This window comes from Micromys minutus (genome assembly GCF_963924665.1).
Source record: "Micromys minutus genome assembly, chromosome: 29".
NCBI classification, from domain to species: domain Eukaryota; kingdom Metazoa; phylum Chordata; class Mammalia; order Rodentia; family Muridae; genus Micromys; species Micromys minutus.
In genome coordinates, this window is record NC_137964.1 from 18959083 (window position 1) to 18981428 (window position 22346).

The 22346-nt window shown below is 44.9% G+C and overlaps 1 protein-coding gene across 3 annotated transcripts; it reads right to left on the bottom strand.

Annotated features, from left to right (window-relative positions):
* Positions 1–1640: 1640 nt before the first annotated feature.
* TMEM248 (transmembrane protein 248) lies at positions 1641–20617 on the bottom strand. 3 transcript variants are annotated; one of them, XM_080940473.1, is made up of 8 exons: positions 20407–20617; positions 17444–17545; positions 14484–14661; positions 12353–12638; positions 7950–8100; positions 6698–6881; positions 4839–4982; positions 1641–4087 (listed from the first exon to the last, which is right to left on the bottom strand). In XM_080940473.1, the coding sequence occupies exons 3-8, from the start codon at positions 14649–14651 to the stop codon at positions 4067–4069; spliced, it is 954 nt and encodes a 317-aa protein (XP_080796599.1). In that variant the 5' UTR covers positions 14652–14661; positions 17444–17545; positions 20407–20617; the 3' UTR covers positions 1641–4066. The 3 variants fall into 3 exon arrangements, with proteins under 3 accessions (XP_080796599.1, XP_080796598.1, XP_080796600.1); XM_080940472.1 differs by lacking the exon at positions 17444–17545; XM_080940474.1 differs by lacking the exons at positions 17444–17545; positions 20407–20617 and adding an exon at positions 15220–15284.
* Positions 20618–22346: the final 1729 nt, after the last annotated feature.

Sequence of the window (22346 nt, forward strand, 5' to 3'; positions counted from 1 at the left end):
CAGCATGCTCTAAGACAGCCAGGACTACGGAGAAATCCTGTCTCAAAACCCAAACAAACAAAACGTCCAAGAGCATAATGTACCTTGACAGTCTTTTGGTTTTGCTTTTAATTTCTTCCCATTAGGAGTCAATCTCCTGCCTCAGCCTCCCAAATACTGGGATTACAGACCTGTGACCAACCCCTATTTTTAGAGTTTGTTCATCTATAGCCAACTAATATAGCACAAGAAATGTGGTTTTTAGAGGCCCAGCTTTCACAAATGTGTTTCTTTCTGGGACTTATTTTGTTGTTTTAAATAGGTTCTCAGGCCACCAGCATGACCAGCAAAGGCCCATACCCCCAGTCTAATGACCAGAGTCCTATCCCCAGGACCCACATGGTAGGGGGGAACAGCTGACTTCTGCAAGTTGTCCTAACTTTCATGTATATGTTGGTACACATGAACCCATACATACATGGGAGGCATGGTACGGGGATAAACCCAATCTCTGATTTGGCAGCCAGCCTGGTCTACTTAGAAAGCTCCAGCCACCTGGGGCTTTGTAGTGAGACTTGTCTCCAAAATAAACAACTTAATGGAAAAAAAAGAGACAAGAATTGTCCAGTCCAGCCTGGCCTTAAACCTGCCCCTTCCTGCCTCGCTGTTCTCGGTACTAAGACCACAACATGTGCATCATACCTGCCCTGTGCCCTCAGTGAGTTTGACCACTGCAAAAGAGGTCATTTCACATTCTGGTAATCCTTGCTTTTCTGAGTGCAAGGGAGCTTAGTACAATACCTCACAAGTCAATTCTAAAGCAAGATCTCATTATAATAGAGAGGAGACATGTTTATCCTCCAAGGCATATTCTCTCCAAGGTGGGAATGAACACATAAGACTCCAAATGCAGGGTTCCAACAGAAAGTAGGAAGTGGAGGGTCAGACAAGACTCTAATACCCACATGAGCATAACCTGACCTATAGAGAGCAGAGTTCTACCCACCACCACCACCCACAAAGTGGGTGCTAGAAAGTGAACTCAGGTCCTATGGAAAGTAAGCTCTTAAGCACTGAGCTATCACCAGCCATAGCCTGTTGTTAATGGTGTCTGGGGGCACACTAAGGATTTATAGGTAATTGACCCGGGATCTTTAACCTCTGCTGGTTCATTGGGTGTGTGTATCCTGTGCACTGAGAATGGAATCCAGAACCCTACTGCTGAGCTGTCCCCTCGGCTGCTCACTAGGAAGTTCTCAGCCAACCCTGGCTCTTTCTAAGGTCTTCTGGTAGAGTTTGGATCGGGTCCATGGTCTCATACAAGGTTTTATGCTCTTTGTTGAAGTCACCTTAGGAAACACTGGCCATCCTTCATCATCACAGCCTGCAAAGCTTGGAAGTGTTTCTTGCCTACATCTTTTGTTGAAAGAACACCTATCAGGGAGCTGGAGAGATGGCTCAGCAGTTAAGAGCACTGGCTATTCTTCCAGAGGTCCTGAGTTCAATTCCCAGCAACCACATGGTGGCTTATTAACCACCAATGGCATCAGATGCCCTTTTCTGGTGTGTCTGAAGAGAGTAACAGTGTACTCATATACATAAAAATTAATAAAATATTTTTAAAAACACCTGTCAGGCTAGAGGAAAGACAACAAACCAAGTAAATCCAGATGTTTTATTCTGTAAAGCACATATGCACATACTTCAAACACAGAAAATCAATGAGGGAGGGACGCCATCACAGATCAGCTAATGACCATCATGCAGCAAGGGACGGGAGATGGATCTGCTGCCCTTGAGTCCCACAGTGCCTACAGGAGGGTCAAAACACAGGAGGCTGGATTCCTAAGCACTGCCAAGAACACAACAGAAATACCAGGTTCCAAACGATGAGAACTTACACATAGAATCAAAACTGATTCAAGTCATACCATACGGTGAAAGACAAAAGGAAAGAGATCAATATGATCTGAAACAACCATTTCCCAGGAAGTCACTGACTTCTGACTACACCCCCATGCATGAGGACAAGCCAGTGCTGCTGGGGTCAGAGGTCTCTAGTGGCCCACTCTGACATTCCATTTCTGAGATTTACCAGCAAGGAGCAGCTGAGGGCCAGGCCCAGATGTATCTGCAGTCCCCGAAACTCAGCCCACAACCTCCTTCCCCAGCCATCCTCCATCTGTCTACCTGCTATAGTGAATAATTTGGGTTTTAAAGTATGTATCTGGCCTCAGGATGGGTCACATCTCAAGCATTTTGGGGACTTCCTCTCCCCAGGTCTTGTAGTGTTCCTCCTTCCCACCCTGTACAGATCCCAGCCTCTGCCTGTCATTACCACCAGGGTGACTAAGAGGAACACGGCCTACATGCCAATGAACGTGATTCTTCTCGTGTTTACTACTGGATCTTATTACTCAGTAGCAGCTTAATGTGAAGCTCGACAGTCCCGATGACACATTCATGCCAGCCAAGCCACATGGATTTTCTCCATCCAGCCTAACAAGGGTCTCAAAGTCTCAGAGAAGACTAAATTAAATTCACACATTAGCCATTTTATAAGCAATTCACCTCTGCTTTAAAAAGTACGAGAGCATCACATAACTACAGTGATTATTTTAACAAGATTCAATTTAGAACAAAAAAACAAGAAGTATTGTTTTCCATCTAAGAATGCCTGGGATAAAATTCCCTAGGCCAGTAAGTTTCAGAATATAGCAAGTTAACTCCAATTGAGACAGACCTACAGGACAGAAGTGCTGACGACAAACCTAAGTAGTTTTTCTTCCTTTGAGAGATAGGGTATCAGTGTGTGGCCCAGGCTGGCCTTGAACTCAAGATTCTCCTGCCTCAGCCTCCAGAGGGCTGCTCTTACATGCATTCTTCCTCACACCAAACAAATCTGGAACACTGCTTGAGAGAACACTGCATGGAGATTAAGGCAAGGCGTTGATTTAAAAAAAAAAAAAAAAAAAAAAAAAACATTGAAAACACAAGTAACGGGCGGAAGGGATCGTGAATGATTTTTCTAAATGGAACATGAGAGGGCAATGGGCAGAGGAATCAGATGGGCACAACTGCCCTAAGAAGAATTCTGGTTTTAACTAGCAAGCCATCAGAGCTTCATGCCTTCTTCAGATCTCCCCAGTATCAGTTCCACTACCTGTAATGGTCATTCTCCTTCTGGAGAAAATGAATGCAAAAAATTTAAAAAAAAAAACAAACAAACCACACACCTTCCTTTTATTAAAAAAAATAAATAAATAAAAGAGCAAACCCTATTTGTGAGCATTAGAGCAACCTGCCATCTCTTCTGCCTCGTGAAGTCAGTCAGCCCGCACAGCCCTGTGCCTCCACCACAGCTACATCTCTACTAGGAGCACAGAGAGGCAGAGCACTCCAGTTCCTAGCTGCCGGTGTAGAAATGGAACTCTGATCTTCACTACAGAAGTTACAGAATTAACTTGGGTGCAGGACCTTTTACCTAGGATAGACAAGCATGTCTGTCCTAACTAGGGGAACAGTAAAATGCAACATGTTCTTTTTCTCTTTAGGAAAAAAAAAAAAAAAAAAAAAAAAAAGCTTCCTTGCAAGCAAACTGAGAAGGAATTACTGCTGTCACTATATTGAGCCATGGACATGTAAGAGTCAAAGGAGGGAAATAGTGGCTTCTGAAATGCAGTGTCCTGACAAAGATACAAACAGCTTCCAACACTCAACACACCAGTCTGAAACAAGAACCACAGCAAACCTCAGCCACACTGGTGCTGGAACACGACCTGCTCAGCTCTGGCAAGATCCCCACGTCCCCCTGGCACTACATGGAAGAACCCCATGTCCGTGCCCTCCTGCCCCTCAATGAGGGTGACGGGTTCAGGCTGCATCCAGGGCAAAGCACGTGCATCACAGGACCAATTTCTAGATCAATGTTTATAAATATGTACAAATCAGTTACAGGCACTTGAAATGTCTTTGGCTGGATAACCCAACATTGCAAGATCGTATATTCACAGAGTGGCCGGGCCTGGCCAATTCAGCAGGCAATGATCATGGTTCCTGGTCTCTCAGAAAATGGGGAGCTGTGGGATTAGGCATCAGCCAAAGCCACCTAAAAGAGAGCAAGCAGACAACTGAGTCAACTAGGGAGCAACTAGTACCTAGAGATGACTATGAACATCTATTATCTTTTGGCAAGGGAATTAATAAGAATTTAAGGAAACTACCTCACCTCAGAAAAGAATGAACAAAACCTTAAGTCTATAAGCAGTTGCCAACCTGCAAAGCCACTCACTTATGCTATACTTGGAGAGCTAACCATCATTCATTCACTCATTCATTTGTTCATCTTGGAGACGGTCTCGCTACATAGCTCTTGCTGGCTTGGAATACTCTATGTAGAACAGGCTAGCTTTGAACTAATTGATTACTTTGCCTCTGCCTTCTAAGAACTGGAATTAAAGGTGTGTTCCACCATTCCTGACCTTGGATTTGTTTTTGTGAGACAAGAATTCGGGTAACCTAGGCTGACAAACTCGCTATAGAGCTGAGGATGAACTCCTGATCCTCCTGCCTCAACCTCCCAAATACTGGGATTACAGGCATGTACGAATGTCTGGTTTACAAAGTCTGCAGACTGAGCCCATGGCCTCATGCACTACTCTAACCAAGCCATATCCCTAGCCACTAGTTAACTGGCCCTGATAGGCACTCTGCTGCGTAACGCCTGTGTTGGAGGTAAAGAGGCACCCAGGGACATCAACTCTCTGTCAGAGATTATTTCAGGACAGCTATCATGAAGGCAAGACCTTTATGGAGAAAGGCCTGTTGGCAGGAGCCAGCCAGACCCACCCACTACTCACCTTCTCAGGGCAAAATTCAGGATTGCTCTGCCGCAGTTTGCTGGGTCTGCCTTTGATAACTGCATAGCAGAACATCGTTATCACCATCACGAAAAGGAAGTAACTGGTGTGCATGAGATGCAGGTTTATTAATGAGCGGTCATCCTGAAGAACAAAGGAAGCCAGACCTGCATTCCATCACTGACATTCCAGCAGCAGCTCCATGCCTGCAGCAAGTTCATTCATTCCTTTGTGGTGCTCTGAATTGAACACACTAGACTATCACTGAGCTCCATCTCCAGCCCAAAGATTCTTAAATTTGAGCAGGCAATCAATCTCTCCATGTGTCTCCAAAACTACCAAACTAGTTGTCATTATGTAAACACATGGAGCTTCCTGCAAGTGGAGCTGCACACTAACTACCAGAGTCCTGCTCATCTTTGACACATCCTCTTGATCCCCAAAACAGCTGGTCTGCCGCCCTCCCTCTGAGACAATCCTCTACTGGACAGCTGGCACATCCCACCATAGACAGCATCCCTTCTTCGGCTTTCACTACATCCCTGGCAGGAAGGGGTGCAAACTAACCTCATTCCTGAGATATCATATGTAAGCACGGTAGAAGGGTGCTGGGAGTACCTCCAGTACCTCCTCTCCATCCAGTGCTCAGGGCCTGTTTTAGAGTCTTACCCTTGAATACATCTTCACCTAGAACTCACTATATCGCACAGGCTGGCCTGGAATGCATCTTGCTTCAGCTCACAAGGGCCAGGATCTGAGGAATATACATACCAGGGCCAGACCAGTCTTCTTTAAGATTTTTACTTTTACATATATGTGTGTGTCATGTGTGTGCAGGTGCCTGTGAAAGCCAGGAGCGAATCGGGTCCTCAGGAGCTAGAGTTACAGGTGCTGAGAACTGCCTGATGTAGATGAACTCTGATCCCCTGCAGAGCAAGTGCTCCCAACTGCTGAGCCATCTTTCTAGCCCCAGACCAGTGAGTGCATGAATGCTTTACAACCGCATGACAAGGCAGTTAGGGTCCTGCTGGAGGAGACAAGTGAACACTGTGGCTGGGCAGGGAAGGCTCTGAAATCTGACCTCTGTCCACCATACAGCCTTCCCTTCCACCCCACACTAGCAGCTCTCTGGCTGTCAACATCCGTAACGAAACAGAAATTGAAAAGGGGACAGTCCAGAGAAAAAAATAAAAAGAACCCCATGCAGCACACTCAGGAAGGAAGCAAGGGCAAAAGTCATCAGTGTGGCAGACTGTACCCCGCTGACTCAGCAGCGGCCGCATCCTCCTTTTGAGGTTAAATGCTATGTAGGCCCCACTATGAAGACACACACACATTCTAGACCAGGCATGGTGGCACAAGCCTATAATCCCAATACTCAAGAGGCTGAAGCAAGAGGATTACAATTCCCAGGCCTGCCTGAGCTATATAGTGAGACACTGTCCAAAAGAAGAGAAACAAAGATTTGCCTCTTCCTATAAACTTCTCCACCCTTTTTTTACCCTAAACAGCAGTATGCTAACATTGACATTAAGCAGATATTCTGCATATAAGGTCGCATAGGAATCTCAGTGACCCCTATGGGTTACAAACACAACAGATCAACATAAAACTGTTGCTGAGAAACACATAAAACTAAGGAACAAGGCTTTTCTAAACCACAAAGGTACCAAGATACCCACAGCTCTACCATCTAGTCTCCCAGACCAACTGGAAACCTTGAGTGGCCAAGGCTAAGCTAACCCAAGATGTAACATTCATACACTCCCAGTTCCGGGATGCTTATACACACACACACACACACACACACACACACACACACACAGTCACAGACACACAGGAGGACTTGTTTCACTTACATCTGGAACAATAACGGTGAGTTTGGGATTTAAAGCGTGGTAGACTTTCCCAATGGCACCCTTATAACACCAGAAAGGATTGTAGTCTTGAGCATATTTCGTGTTGGCATCTCTGGCTGTTGTGAAGATCTTGTACCAGAGTGTGGCATTGCTGTATGTATCAGGGACACAGTGAGGTGGCTGACTGCAGGGGAGAGGAAGAGATCAGCTCGGTGACCTGAAACATTTATTTGGGCCCCCTCCACATAGCACCCGGCAACACTGAATAGAGCAACATGAGGAAAGGAGAGATAAGATGTTTGGAACAATTATCATGCTCCTCTGGGACAAATAACATTATATTTTGAGGGTTGCTTGTTATGACTCATGTTTTGAGGCAGGATCTCAATACGTAACAGAGGCTGGCCTACAAGTATCTATGGTGGTTTTTGTTTTTTTAAATACACACGTAAGGCATGGGAGTGGACACCTAAAATCCCAGAACTCCAGAGTAAGACACGATGATCTGCAATTCTATGCTAACCTCTGCCATATAGTGTTTGAGACCAAGTTAGACTACATGAGACTATCTCAAACCAAATCCCCACCAAAATTAAAATAACTGTAATCAGGTATTCATCCCCTACAGATATACACAATTTAAAGTAATAAAAATGGATCTTTAGAAAAAATGAAATAAAATATAATTTCTGGGTCACAGATATGAAGAGAGCCTTTACCTTTAATTACAGGTCACTCTGGCAGAGGACCTGGCTCTTCCTTTTCCAATACATGATTTCTTTAATAGGAAAGGTAACTGGAGAGTAGCCACAGCACCACTACCCCACTGAAGCACTAACCTGGGGGGGGGGGGGCTTCTTTCTAGATTTGTTTTGTTGAGACAGGATCTCATATGTACCCCAGGCTAGCCTTGACCTCCTGATCCTCCCACCTTCACCCTTCCAGTGCTGGAACTATAGGTGTACTTCAACATGCCCAGTTCATCTGTGTTGAAAGTGAGACCCAGGACTTTCATGTGTGCTAAGCAAACACTACCAACTGAGCTACAACCCCAAACTGGCACATCTGTTTATGGAGAAGTTAGAATTTCAGATTAAATTAAATAATCCCTGAAGCCAGCAAGATGGCTCAGAAGGTAAAGGTGCTTGCCACCAAGCCTGACAACCTGTTTTCAGTTCCTAGAACCCACTCAGTAGGAGAGAACTGACTCCTGCCAGTAGACTTGGCCTCCACAAATGCATAGGACACTTACACGGTGACAGGGAAGACTCCAGGGGCAGCTGTGAGGGTCATGCATACTGTGAACACCACCTGCTCACAGTGGCCATGGAGGGCACAGTCATCAGCGTTCCAGGCAGCAGGCAGGGTGAAGGTGATGTTGATCTCCTCATGGGCTTCTCTGCCTGTGGAAAATTTAGCAGTTTATTGGTGGACACAGGCAGAAATTCATAAACTGTTTGCTGGTATTCAAATAAATCTGAAAGCAAGTGGCCTGCACACCTGCCCTATGGGATTTCTGAATGCCACAGTCCTGATTTGTGAGGACCACCAGACTAGCCCAGCAACAAAGTAGTTCACAAAAGGCTCCTACTTTTTGTTCTTCATTCAGGGTTAGGGAGCCATGCCAGAGCCCATACAGGAACAGAGTTGGCAACTTAAGCGGAGTAAGTTTCTGTACCAATGTTACTTCACTCAGAATCAACCATTATCCCATAAATGTGCCTCAAGCACCTGTACACACAGGGAGAAGCAGAGGGTCTACCAGACTTAGGGAAGGTCTTAGGACTACATAGTGAAGCTCGCACTAAATCAAGATGTTCTAAGGTCCTAAGGAGAAAGGAGTGTTTGTTTCCTGGAATTCACAGGAGTGATTTGTACCCTTACTATCATGGCGTCAACTGTCCGCTCTTAACAGTCAAAGGCAACAGGCAGGACCCCACCAGCATCTTGTGGTCTTGATTACACAAGGGCTTTTGGAAACCAAAGGTTATCCCTCCAAAGTTCAGCCAGCCCTTAGAATGAACAAAGGCTTTGCAGATCTCCCCAGCTTCCACACCACTGAACTACTGTGCTCAGGCTTATTAGCACATACAAGCAGGCATGGCCATAATTCATTTTGCTTTTTGTATTAGTGTGGTGGTTTGAATGAGAATGGTCCCCATAGGCTCAAATGTTTGAATACTAGTCCCAAGTTGGTGCCACTATTTGGGAGGGGTTATGATGTGTGGCCTTGTTTTGGAGGAGGTGTGTCCTGGAGGTGGGCATGCACACCTTTAATCTCAGCACTTGGGAAGCAGAGACAGACGGATCTTGGAGTTCTAAGCTTGAGGCCAGCCTGGTCTACAGAACGCGATCCAGGACAGCTAAGGCTACACAAAGCAGCACTATCTGGGGGGGAAAAAGTCTCTGCCATTCCCAGTGATCTCACTGCCTCCTGCTGTGGGTTAAGATGTGAGCTCTCAACTGCTGCTCAAGTAACCCAATAAAACTTTGAGTTGCTTTGTTTAAGGTGCTTAAACACAGCAACAGAAAAGTAACAGATACATTTAACAAGCTCCTCATTAGCATTTTAAGTACCTGGTAAGTGTTAATTGATGACCAACCCCCACACATACAGTATGGACTGGCTAAGAAGGTATATCCCAGTACTGGTAATGGCTTGCCAGCAGCAGCACCAAGCTAGCAGGATATGTAAATGGTTGCCATTTCCTCACCTGCCCCAAAGGCAAGCTGACACAGGGAGAAGAATCTCCCACTATGCTAACAGCTTTTCTATATAGCATTTGAGCAATACCGTACTGACAGTTGAAGCTAGGGCAGAAGGAAAGAAGAGAGAGGCAGAGGAATAGAGGCTGAACAGGAGGAGCAGGACAGAGAGGTAAAGCAGAAAGAAAGCCACAGGGAAAGCCACAGTGGCAGGGACATCAGGTTGAGTTAAATGGGCTAGCTGAGGGGCTGCCCCAGCAAACAGGACAGCAGCCCTACACTCTACAGATGTCTCCATGTCTTTATTATTAAATCCCAAGCAGGGACCCTGAAAGCCCTGCAATAATGAGCTGTCTTAATGAGCTTTCCACTACTGTGATAAAACACTATGACCAAATGCAACCTGAGGAGGAAAGGGTTGGTTTGTTCCTATCTCTCAGGTCATATCCATTGCTTAGAGAAGTCAGGGTAGGACTTCAACCAGGGCAGAAATCTGGAGGCAGGAGCTGACACAGAAGTCATGGAGAGGTGTTGCTTACTTTCTTCCTCTCCATGGCTTACTCGTTTATAATACCCAGGGCTCACCAGTGCAGGAGTAACACCACCCACAATAAGCTGGTATCCTCCCACATCTCTCTCTCTTTCTCTCTCTCTCTCACACACACACACACAGGCCAATCTAGTGGGAATATACTCTCAATTGATGTTTCCTTTTGCCAGAAGACTCTGGTTTGTATCAAGCTGACATAAAACTAGGCAGTATATGGACTTGGTGTTTGGTTTATCCTTTTTACTACTGGGACCTAAACTCAGGGCATCACACACACTAGGCAAGCCCTTAACCAATGAGTTACACCCCCAGCCTGACTCCTGTTATTTTTGCCTCTTTAAAATCCCCAAATTTCAAGGCTGAAGGCACCAGGTCTGAAACTTACTCTAGTTCTTCCTAGAAGCTAGCACACCACCAAATAAACTATGGACATTTAAAACTGTGCAGACCTGGGGCTAGAGAGATGGCTCAATGGTCAACAGTTCACACTGTCTATAACACTAGTCCCAAGAGGATCCTGTGCTCTCTGACCACCGCACCAGGCGTATACATGGTACATTAGCCATACATACAAACAGGCAATACACAATATATATAATATACTTAATTTTAATTAAAAAAAAAAGTTCGGGCCTGAGAGAGCACTTTTTTCACAAGCATGAGGCCCTGATTCAGATTCCAGCATCACACACAACAGTAAACAACAGCCTGCAGGACAGCTAAGCAGGTCAAGGGAAAATAAGCCTGATGATGAAGTTTGGGGCAAGGGACTGAGGTACATATTTTACATATTAAAGCAGACCTATCCTCCAGCTCCTCCCAGCATCCCTCAGTCCCTATGACATACCGTGCTCCTCCCTATATAATTCTGATCGAGCATCACCCCCCATATGATGACGCCTCAGGCCTTAGTCCTTGAAGCCAGTGAACTCACCCAGAGAGCTTCCCAATAAACTTGCCTTTAATATAAGCGAATCTTGCTTGAATTGGCTCATTTCACCAGTGGAGAAATAACCTATCAGATGACCTGAAATTAATCCTAGGAACTTACATATGTTTACAGATATATCTATGAGTAGGTATAGCACTTGTGTACCCCCACACAAACCCCAACACAACACACCTATTCATAGTAAACACACTGTGCCTTGAACAACATGAGGGTGGAGTGCTGATTCCCACACAGTCAAAAACCTCAGTGTAATACTTGACTCATCAGACTTAACAACCAATTTAGCTTGATGTTGACTGAAGTCTTACTAACAACTTCAACATTCAATATATATTTATTCCTGTATCATAAACAGGGAGAAATACACAGCAGCAAAATCACTACTTTCTGCTGTGTGTCACTGACATTAGTCAGTGGACACTCAATCTGTGACCCCACTGCAATCAAAAAGAAGCTACAAAACTATCCCAGTAAGAAAAGTGTGGAATGCTATGCTTCTAAGATGTCCTTTGTTTTTGTTTGTAGAGTGCTGGCCTCAGACTCAATACTGATAACCTGAACTTCCAATCCCCCTGCTTCTACCTCATGTACCACCAGGAACTTTTCTTTTTTAATTCTCTGGTTTTTGGGGTTTTTTTGTTTGTTTGTTTGTTTGTTTGTTTGTTTGAGACAAGGTTTTAATATGTAGCCCTAGCTGACCTAGAAGTTGCTATGTAGACCACCAGATGGCCTCAAACTTGCACAGATTCCCCTCCTGGGTCTTGAGTGCTGGGATTAAAGGACTGTGCGACCAGCTTTTTTTTGTTTTTGTTTTTGAGGCACGGCCTGAAAGTCACGATCCTACTGCTTTACTCTCCCAGTGCTGGGATACTCACTATATACCACACCAAGCCTGGCCACACTGCCTTTATGACAGCATCCTTACATTTGCTTCACTTCTCTATGGCTCAAATAGAGTTGGAGAGATGGTTCAGCAGGTAAGAGCAGAGATCCTCTTGGATCCATGCAAAACATTCATAAACACAAAATAAAAGTCTTTAATAATAAAAACAGTTCAAGTATAAATGGACCTGTGCAAGTAAAACCTATGCTGGTCAAAGGTCAATTATTCTGCTGCCAGAAAGAAACCCCACATTTCCAGCTCCTCTCCTCCCACTTTGCCTCTCCCGGTGCTACAAAGGAAGAGGCTCCCAGGGCCTCACACACATAGGCCAGTGCTCTAACAACGAGCTCTATCCCTGACCCTATCAGTCCTGACTCTGACAGCTTTTATGAAGAGACTGTGTATGTGATACCTGAAGACCCGACTGAAGACGTACAGCAACCAATCCTTCTTGACTTCATGAAGTCCAGTTCTCAAGAGGAGAAACAGCAGAGACAGAACAGAACATGGAACCTATCTCAGCTGCTGCCTCAGAACTCTGAAAGGAAAGTAGCTGACACACACCTGACAATCCAATCTGATGTCCAAGGATGGTGGTGTACAGGTGTGTGACATTTCGAGAGTACCCTCCAAAAGGCTTGAGAGGGTCCAAGGTCAAGGTAATGGCCACTGAAATATTGATGGGGCCTGACTCCTCCAGGGACTGGGGCGGCTGGGTGGATGATCTGGCCTGCCCAATGGTCATGGTGCTCTCAGGTGTGGTAGAATCGTTGGAGAGATGCTTCAGTGTCTCGTTTTCCGATACACACAAGTCCAAATCATTAAACCGGAGCAGGAAAGTATTCCAATCCTTCAACAAAATAAAACAGGAAATATGAAGTCCCAGCATCCCCAAGGCAGAAACAGCCATGGACAAGAAACAGCACAAGAGGAAAAGAATGACTTGAGGTTGACCATCTCAAGTCACAATACACCACCACTCAGCACCTGTAGAACAATGTGATATGATTATGTTAGCCCTGGCAAACTACATACTCTGCAGTGGCTGAGAATTCAGCATATTGTAATGAAGAGACAAATCAACTAATCTCAAGATCAAACTCAAAAGGGAGTTTGAGGAGCTGAAGAGATAGCCTATGGAGAGACTGCCATTCCAGAGGTTGCTAGCACCCACATGGCAGTTACTAACTGTAACTCTAGTTCCAAGGGACCTGACCCCTTCTTTCTGGCACTTCCCACACATAGAGCACAGGCATAAACATGGGCAAAACATCATACACATAAATGAAAAACAAAAAGGTTGTGAAGGCTGTCTCAATGACTTGCTACTCTTACAGGGAACAAGTTCCATTCCCAGCACCCACGTGGTAGCTCACAACCATCTGTAACTCTGGTGCAAGTATCTGCTGTCCCTTTTGTGCTCCTTGGGCACATGGTGCACATATTTACATGCAGGCAAACATTCATGCATAGACACTAAAAATTAAAAAAAGAAAGCAATCAGTCGATCAGAGGTGGTGTACACACAGGTGGATCTCTGAGTTCAAGGCCAGCCTGGTCTACAGAGTGAGTGCCAGCACATCCAGGGCTTCACAGAGAAACTCTGCTTTGAAGAAAAAAAGAAGGGCAGAGGATCTTGAACAAAAGTAGTGACCCATTAAAACCACTAATTCTTATTTATTTTATAGCTTGGTTTTAAGATTTATGTATTTATATTAACATATGGGTATTTGTACATATGTATGGCTGTGTACCACAAACATGCCTGAAAGTTCAATACTGTCTAGAACCCAATTACAGGGAATGCAACACCTTCTTCTGGCCTCTGAAGACACTGCATCCATGAATATGCAGACACACATGCAGGCAAAACATGCATATATACTTAAATAAATAAATGAAGTGCATGGTGGTGCAAACATTTAATCCTAGCACTTAGGAAGCAGAAGTCAGCCTGACCTGTAGAATATCAGGACAGTCAGAGCTGCATAGTGAGACTATGTAAACAAATAAATAATAAACCAATTAGAAATATTTTAGGTTAGCATACGAGGCCATGGGTTCGTCACAGCGTCGTTAACATTTCGTTATCCACTGCTCTCGCTCACTGTTCCCCGCCTCCAATGAACACACTCTCTCTCTCTTCACACTCTTTTGAAACACGTGTACTAGATGGTCCAGGATAGCCCTGAACTCACACTCCTTCTGCCTCAGTCCCCCCAGTGCTTGGATCACAGGAGTACACCACCTTATGCAGTGTTTTATAAGTACTCTCCCAAATGCATGTTTCTCTACTGAAATAGTCTACTTAAACTTACAGTATTACTTAAAACAACTAGGTATTCCCTAAAGTCACAGGAAAAAAAGATAGCAAAGTATACATAAATAGCTATCTTTTGCTGACATATCTATTTGTGTGCCCTTGAATGACAGAGCCAAGAAGATATGGAGTTCAAGGCCAGCTTGGGCTTCAGGAGACCTTGTCTCAGAAAGAACTATCCAGGTGTATACACACACATAATCCCAGCATTCGGGAGGCAGAGGCAAGAAGATCACGTCAGGTTCCAGGTCAGTCAATACACAGGAAGTTTCAGACTAGCCTGTAGTGTAGAGTAAGACCGAAAAAATAAAAAGAGCTGTCCTCCACTTCCTACAAGGTCCATCCAGCACAAGTAGATATCAGCAGTATACTGACCTCAGCCATTTCTGGGGACTTGATCTCCTTGATCTTGAAAAAGTAGCCCAGGGTTAGGAAGGCGATGGCCATAGCGCTGACACTGATCATAAAAACCACCAACGGTGGCCGGCTGCTGATGTACAGCTTCAGGTTCTCCAAGGGGTTAATGCTGAACATGCTTCTCATCAGCGGCAACCTGCAACAAATTCAGCACGGGATGGATTGGTGGCCTGTCTGCACTGAGCTATAGCGCTCACATTAGTCTCTATTACTGTGGAACAAAGGCTGAGTCTGAGAAAATGTCCATGCAGTGAGTTCACTTGGAAGACTAGAGTCAGGCATGGTGGAAGCAGAAGATCAGGGTCAAAGTTCATCCTCAGCTACAGGCAAAGCCAGCCTAAACTGTGTAAAACAGTCTTTCTAAGAAAATAAAAAATTATTTAAAAACAGGAAAACAAAGAGGAGGAGAACAGCGGAGCCGTTAGCTCACTTGGTAAGTGCTTGCCCAGCATACGCAAAGCCCTGGGTCCCATAACCAGCACTGTGTAAAACAGGCAGAGAGGCACACATCTGTAAGGCAGCACTTGAGGGGGGCAGGAGGGATCATGAGTTGAGTTTATTATCCTTGGCCACATACTGACCAGGCTGGGCTACAGGAGACTGTCACCCACACAGTACATTATTATTATCAGTTCATGTGCATATGAGACCTTTATCTACTGATCTGCCTGTAAAGGATAATCAAGTGCTTTACCACTGAGCTCCATCCTCAGCCCCCACTGCTCTTCACCATAACCAGCCGTCGGTGACCTGTCCAGGATGTCTATGTAGATGATCACTGTTTGAGAACAAGAGCATTAGTAGTACTTCTTTTGAATCCTTCCATCTTTTCCTTTTGTCTCCTTCAGTGAGGCATCAATAGCGGTGGCCAGCTAGAGATGCACTGAACCCTGTCTCCCAAGTATTGGGACTATAGACACATGCTACCACACCTGGCTTGTTTTTCTCTTGGTTCCGGGGATTTAACCCAAGGCCTCATGTTTGATATGTAGCTACTGAGTTCAACCAAATGCTACATTTCAATGAATACTTCACCAGCAATGTCTAAACAATCGATTTTTGCCATTTATTCTGTTAACACATAAATAATCTTATTAATATTTTTCATGCTGATTGCACGGTTTGAGTACTTTTGGTATGACTGAGAATTGAAGAGTTTTGTTTTGGTGTTGGGGAAGAACACGTGCTAGATCACAGCTCCTGATCAATACTTTTTTTTTTAAGATTTATTCATTTATTATATATAAGTACACTGTAGCTGTCTTCAGACACACCAGAAGAGGGCATCAGATCCCATTACAGATGGTTGTGAGCCACCATGTGGTTGCTGGGAATTGAACTCAGGACCTCTGAAAAAGCAGTCAGTGCTCTTAACCACTGAGCCATCTCTCCAGCCCTGATCAAAACTTTTAAAGCTACTATGATAATATATTTGCTCCTTTACTCCCAGTTTTTCTATATATTCATAAATGAGATGAGACAAGCTTGCCATTTTGCACAGCTATCTCTTTTTTTTTCCCTTCTTTTTAAGATTCTTTAAACAACCTGTGCAGTCTGGATGGTCTGAAACTCCTCATGTATATCAAGCTGGCTCCAGAATCGCAAACCCACCAGTCTCTGCCTCCCAAGTATGTGGATTAAAGTCCTGTGCTACCAGGAATAAGATACGTTTCTACTTCTTAGAAATTTGATTAACTTTGGCCAGAAAACCATTTGAGTCTGCCAAGTGTTTGTTTTCTATTTTGAGGAGGCTATCTTAGCAACTTTGATGATTTTAAATGTCTATATGTCTATTTTTTACTTCTGGTGAGTCAAATTTGATAAAATGGGTATTTTATTAAATTATCCATTTTATATTAGCTTCTAAACATCATGACATAGAATTAGTTTAAGATTTATTTTTAATTACATGTATCTTTGTATGTTTGTGTGAGTATGCACGTGTATGCAGGTAACTGTGGAGGCCAGAAAAGAGCATTGATCCTCTAAAGGTGGAGTTATATAGGTGGTTGTCAGCCTGCTCACATGGGCACTGGGATCTAAAAGCAAGTTCTCTGCAAGAGTAGCAAGCACTCTGAACCTCTGAGGCATCTCTCCAGATCTTTATTAGTAGTTTTGCTGATGTTTTATAACTCAGGTGGGACTAGAACTGGCTATGTAGCCAAGGAGACTTCCCATCCCCCTGCCTGCACCTCCGCAGGCTGGCATTTCAGGAAGGCACCACCACACCCATTAGAGTGGGGATTGAACCTAGGGTAGCTCAAGGGTTGTACTTCTGAAACTTTCCAGTTGTCTAGTACTCCCAAACTGTAAATCACTAAAGAGTAGGAAAATAATCTTACCTGTCTCTGACTCAAAATATCTTGACAGCAAATGGATTAGAACCAGGTAAGGATAGGGAAAGGTTGACCAACCAGTACTAAGTTATAGTTAAGCAGGAACAAGAAGTTTTAGTGTTCTGTTCTACAGTAAAACCATTCTCAAACAATATCTAGTCCAGGCCTTGAAGTGATTCTCCTGCCTCCACCGTCCAAGGGCTGGGATTACATGGCACTAGGAATACAAAGGTGCAACGCCATGCCTGGCATAAAAGCATCTTTGAACAAAACTATCAAGACTCCAAATAGCTCACAAAACTCAAAGCCCTTTCTACCGTTCACACTCATTTTCAATTAGGAAATTAGAGGCTGTATGTTGTCTTCATCAGCAAAGAGGTGCAAGAAGGTTTCTGAACCAGGCATAGTGGCATACACTTTCAACCCAGCACTCAGGAGGAAGGCAAAAAGGTAGGCCAATCTCTGAGTTTGAAGCCAGTCTGGTCTACATAGTTTCAGGCCAGCCAGGGATACATAGTAAGACTTGCCTTTAAGTTAAAAATAAATAAATAAAAATGCAAGCTGGATGGTAGTGGTACACACCTCCCAACACTGGGGGGAACCCCAGAGGCAGGCAGATCTCTGTGAGGTCAAGCTCAGCGTGGTCTAGAGCGAGTTCCAGGATAGGGGCTACACAGAGTAATCCTGCCTTGAGAAACAAACAAACAAAAACAAATAAGCAAGCACTGCATTCGATTGGGGGGGCACTCTTTCCCCTAAGTTCATCCCAACAGGAAGTGAGAAATGAAGGTTGCAGAATGGCTTCTAAGAAGTCCAAGGACTGAGGGGAGGAACTCCAGACAGGGCCAAATGTTCACTCCACAAGCCCAGAAGGAAGACAAATACAGGTCACCAGTGTGCTACCTAGAATACTTCACTGACACCAGAACCAAACCAAACTGCAGACAACTTAGGCAAAAGGCAGCTAACTGTGCGGAAGGAAGCTCCAACAATCCTCAAGTTCTAAGAACATAAGTTACTTGAAAGGGCATGGGACAGCTGTGTGACACTCAAGAGAAGTAACTGTAGCACACCTGTGCTTCTGCGACTCTATTTCTAAAATCCTAACCATGGCTAAAAAACAAAGGCTTGGCTACTGAGCTGCTTGACTTAGTAATGTTTAAAGCAGTTAAATATAAAAATAAAAAAGGGTTATTGAGATCACGCAAGGGTAAAGGTGCTTAACATGCAACCCTAGTGGCCTGAATATGATCCTTGGGACCCACATAAAGATGGAGAGAGCTGACTTCATAAAGCTATCCTTTCACCTCCATATGCATACCATGGTGTGCACATACACACATACACACTAAATACCGTAACCAAAAATTCAGAGAAAAGAAAATGAAAGACGTCAATAACAATACAAGAAACTCTTTCAGGGCTGGAAAGATGGCTCAGCAATTAAGAGCACTGACTGTTCTTCCAGAGCTCCTAAGTTCAATTCCCAGCAACCACATGGTGAATCACTACCTATAATGGGGTCCGATGCCCTCTTCTGGTGTGTCTGAAGACAGGACAGTGTACTCACATACATAAAAAAAAAAAAAGTAAATTTAAAATAAACAAACACACACTCTCTCTAACAAGAATAATTGTGGATTGTGGCAGAACCAGATTATAACAGGCTAAGGAGAAAATAACTACTTAATATATGCCATGCACTGGGTACCATAACAACTGCTTAGCATACACTGAGTGGATATTTCAATCTCTCCAACACTGTTAGGTATCAGTATCCATACCCCTATCTTACAAAAGTGGAAACTGAGTCAAAACAGCTTAGGTAACTTACAAGGATACAGGAGACCCAGAAGTGGCAGCGATGGACTCTCATTTATCACTCCAGGGCCAATCCATTCCACATGCCTTGGATACACCAACTACATCATCAGAGACTCCAACAATAAGCACTTTAGTTGTCTAAGAACAAGTTTTGTGGGGATGGAAAGAAAGCTCAGCTGCTCTTCCAGGTCACCAATTCGAGCCCATTACTGGAATTCTTCAGACTTTCCACACTGACAAAAGCCATCCTGTAGGTCCACCGCCCCTGCACTGTGCTCTATTTCCCCTCTACACGCCCCCACATCCTCTAATCAGGACCAGTTTTCTCTACTGCTCCTGTATAAAGGAGAGAGAAAAGATGAGTCAAAAGGAAGCATGGAGGTGTAAAAACCGTGCATGTGTTCCAGAGAATGTTCAAACAAAGCAACAACAGAAGCCTGGGGGGTATACAAGTTCCAAACTGTGACATGGCTTCAGTTTATTTCCATGTTAAACCCACATCTCTGGGTTCTCCCATCCGGAGAATTAAAGCTGCATGCCTTACGGTATGTGGAAATCACCCCTTGGTTTGTTGTATTAAACTATGAGGACAGTGAGAAACCATCCCCGTCTTAGTATTGACTAGCCTTGCCACTGCTCTGATTTTGAACAGGGCCTGGTGCCACACAACTAACACCCCAACATGAGAATGAGGCAGGACACAACTCCAAGGTACACATAGTTGGAGACCAGCCTGAACTACACAGTAGAACTGTCTTTAAAACAAAATCTATTTAAGCCAGGCTTAACGGGCATGGTGGTGCACACCTGCCATGCCAAAACGAGCAAGTCTAAGAGAAGCAGGAGTTCAAGGTCAGCCTCCAAAGAGTAGAGTTTGCACTATCCTAGGTTGCATGAGACCCCCCACCCCCGTCTCCACTATTGTGATTAAGACAAAAACAGTACTGTCATTACACTGTTAAACCTCGGCAGTGTGGCTCACGCCTGTATCTGTCTCAGCAGTGTTGAAGGGAAGATCAGTGTAGAAAGTGAGTTTTGCCTACATAAGGAAATCCTAACCAGTCCTGGCTGAATTAAACCCTGTTTTGGATATAAGTAAGATTACAACGCACAGAATTCCATTACTCCGTCTTGGGCTTGTAGAGATGAGTGGCTCCCTCTCATCTTCTCTTCACCCCGAGATCAATCAACACCACCCAAAGTCAAAAATCTGAAACTGAACACACACACTCACATACGTGGAGGTTGGAGAGATGGCTAGGGGAGTTAAGAACAACACCTGCTATTCCAGAAGACCAGAGCTAGGTTCTCAGCACCCACATCATCAGGCAGCTAACAATGGCGTGTACCTCTGGTTCGAGGGATACAACGCCCTCTTCTGGAGTCGGTGGGTATTTGCACTCACGTGCACAAATAGACACAAACATCATTTAAATATTTTTTCAAAACAATCATATTTTTTCTAAAAACTGCAAAGGACCCTAGCAGTTCCACCCAGTCTTATCTAGACGACCTAATAAGCCGTGGAGGATTCCGCAGGCCTCAGGCCTCAGGAGGATGGAGCAGGACGGGGCCAGCTAAATATAGAGGTGAGCGCAGCTGGAGTGGATGGAGGAGCCTGCGCACCGACCGGAGCAGCACGCCATCGGGTCCGGGTTCAGGGTCCCTGGTCTCTGGTCCCGGCTCACGCGCCCGCGATCCCGACCCCGGCTCCTACTCACCGCCCCACAGACCACCGGCTCCGCGGACGCCCGCGGCCTGGCCCTGTTTACTCGCGGCGGCGCGCGGCGGGCCCCGGGCTGCCCCGCACCATCCTCTCCGCCGCCCCGGAGACAGCGAGCGGCTCCTCCGGGCAGAAGCGACGACCCGAAGTCAGGCCAGAGCGCGCCAACGAGACGCCGGCTCCGCGCGCTGCGAACGCCGGACTTTCCGGGTGAAGGCAGAAAACCACGTCACCAATAACGCCTCCGTGACCTTTGACCCCGCACGCGACGGCGGCGCGGCAGGGACAAAATTGCTCCGGGGCGAGTGGCGGTAGACGGGAGGGCTGTCTTCGGTGGAAAATGACAGAAATAGCAGGTAGAAAATGGCAGAAATACAACAGTAAAACGCCATCCAATCAATGTTTATAACATCCAGCAGAACTCAGTAAGGAAGACCTTAAACCTAGGAGGCTGGAGAAGCTATTGAGAGTTTCGTAGGCAGAGGGTCTTCTGTACTCTTTACATGTGCTGAATGACAGCAGTTATTATTGTTGTTTTTATTTAGTACCTAGAATATAGGAAATATTGTAGTGGTTTGAATGAAAATGGCCCCCATAGGCCTGTATGCTTGAATGCTTGGTCCCTAGTTAGAGAAATTGTTTGGGAAAGATTAGGAGGTGCATCCTTGTCGAAGGAGGTGTGTCCTTGGAGGTGATTTTTACATTTCAAAAGTCCTACCTACTGCCTATAGATCAGGATGTAAAGCTCTTAGCTAGGGCTTCCGCACCATTCCTGCCTGCTTCCCACCATAATGATCATGAACTGACCCTATGAAACTGTACGCAAACCCCCACTTAAAGACTTCCTTTAAAAAGAAAAAAAAACAGGAGATCTATTTTTTTGAGATTTTTTTAAATTATGTTTACAGCGTTCCACCTGCATGTTTGACTGCAAGCCAGATTTCATTACAGATGGTTGTGAGCCACCATGTGGTGTCGCTGGGAATTGAACTCAGGACCTCTGTAAAATTAGACAGTGCTCTTAACCTTTAAGCCATCTCTCCAGACCAAGACTTCCTTTTATAAGAGATTTCTTGGCCATGGTAGCTCTCCACAACAACAGAACGGTAACGAAGATAAATGTAGACCACAGAAAAATGGCTTAAAAAAGAAAAAAATAAGCTGGAATGGGTTGACATCACCCTGTTCTTTTTCAGTAGCCTGCCTACGTCACTGTCACTTGAAAGTACTTCCCAGGATGCAAGGAAACCAGGAAACAGTAAATAACAAGCTTAGAATAAAAGGAGTCTTAAGAGGGAGAGAGAAGATTCTATCTGGAAGAAAAACGGGCTTAGAGACAGTGGGGGCGAAGGAGCAGACATGAGGACTCAGCCAAACCGTGGTGGCTCATTCGAGAATCTCTAGGGATCTCTAGAGTATGTCCAGTGCTGAGTTTTTATTAGAGGTAATTGCAGACAAAGGCACTCTATGGTCATCAAACCACGATGGAAATCGACTTATGAGGAAATGGAATGTTCTACTTGATTATTATCAGGGAGAACAAAGATAAGAGTCTGGGAAATAAAGTACACAGGAACAGAGAAAAGCCCATGCATCTCACCGAAAAGGTCATCTGTTGTAAAGATCACTTCCTTCTGTCCTTAGAGTGTCAAAGGTCAGAGGTCTCAGATATGAGCTTCCTCCACTGATGAGGCTACAGAACATACAAACAGAAAAGCCTTAAGACATGCTCAGCTTCCTTGAGCTGGAAAGCCTGCTGTACAGGCTACTTCCTTCTGTCCTGTGCTCTTAAGATGCAGAATGTGTCTCTTCCTCAGACAAGGCTGTTGGCAGAGCCCAAGGAAGGGGTTTCTTGCATGTAATAGCCAACCCGAGTTCAACTCCCACTTAATGAAGGTTCTTTACCCTCTGAAATCAAATGCTTTGTCCATCACACCC

Coding starts and splice junctions, on each gene's coding strand:
- TMEM248 (XM_080940472.1), bottom strand. CDS start 14,651: ATGAGAAGCATGTTCAGCATTAACCCCTTGGAGAACCTGAAGCTGTAC. Junction 6,882..7,949: donor GGAGTCTTCCCTGTCACCGT/GTAAGTGTCCTA, acceptor TCTCCCCTGCAG/TCAGCCACCTCACTGTGTCC. Junction 4,983..6,697: donor TCACCGTTATTGTTCCAGAT/GTAAGTGAAACA, acceptor TTTGTTCTTCAG/GATGACCGCTCATTAATAAA.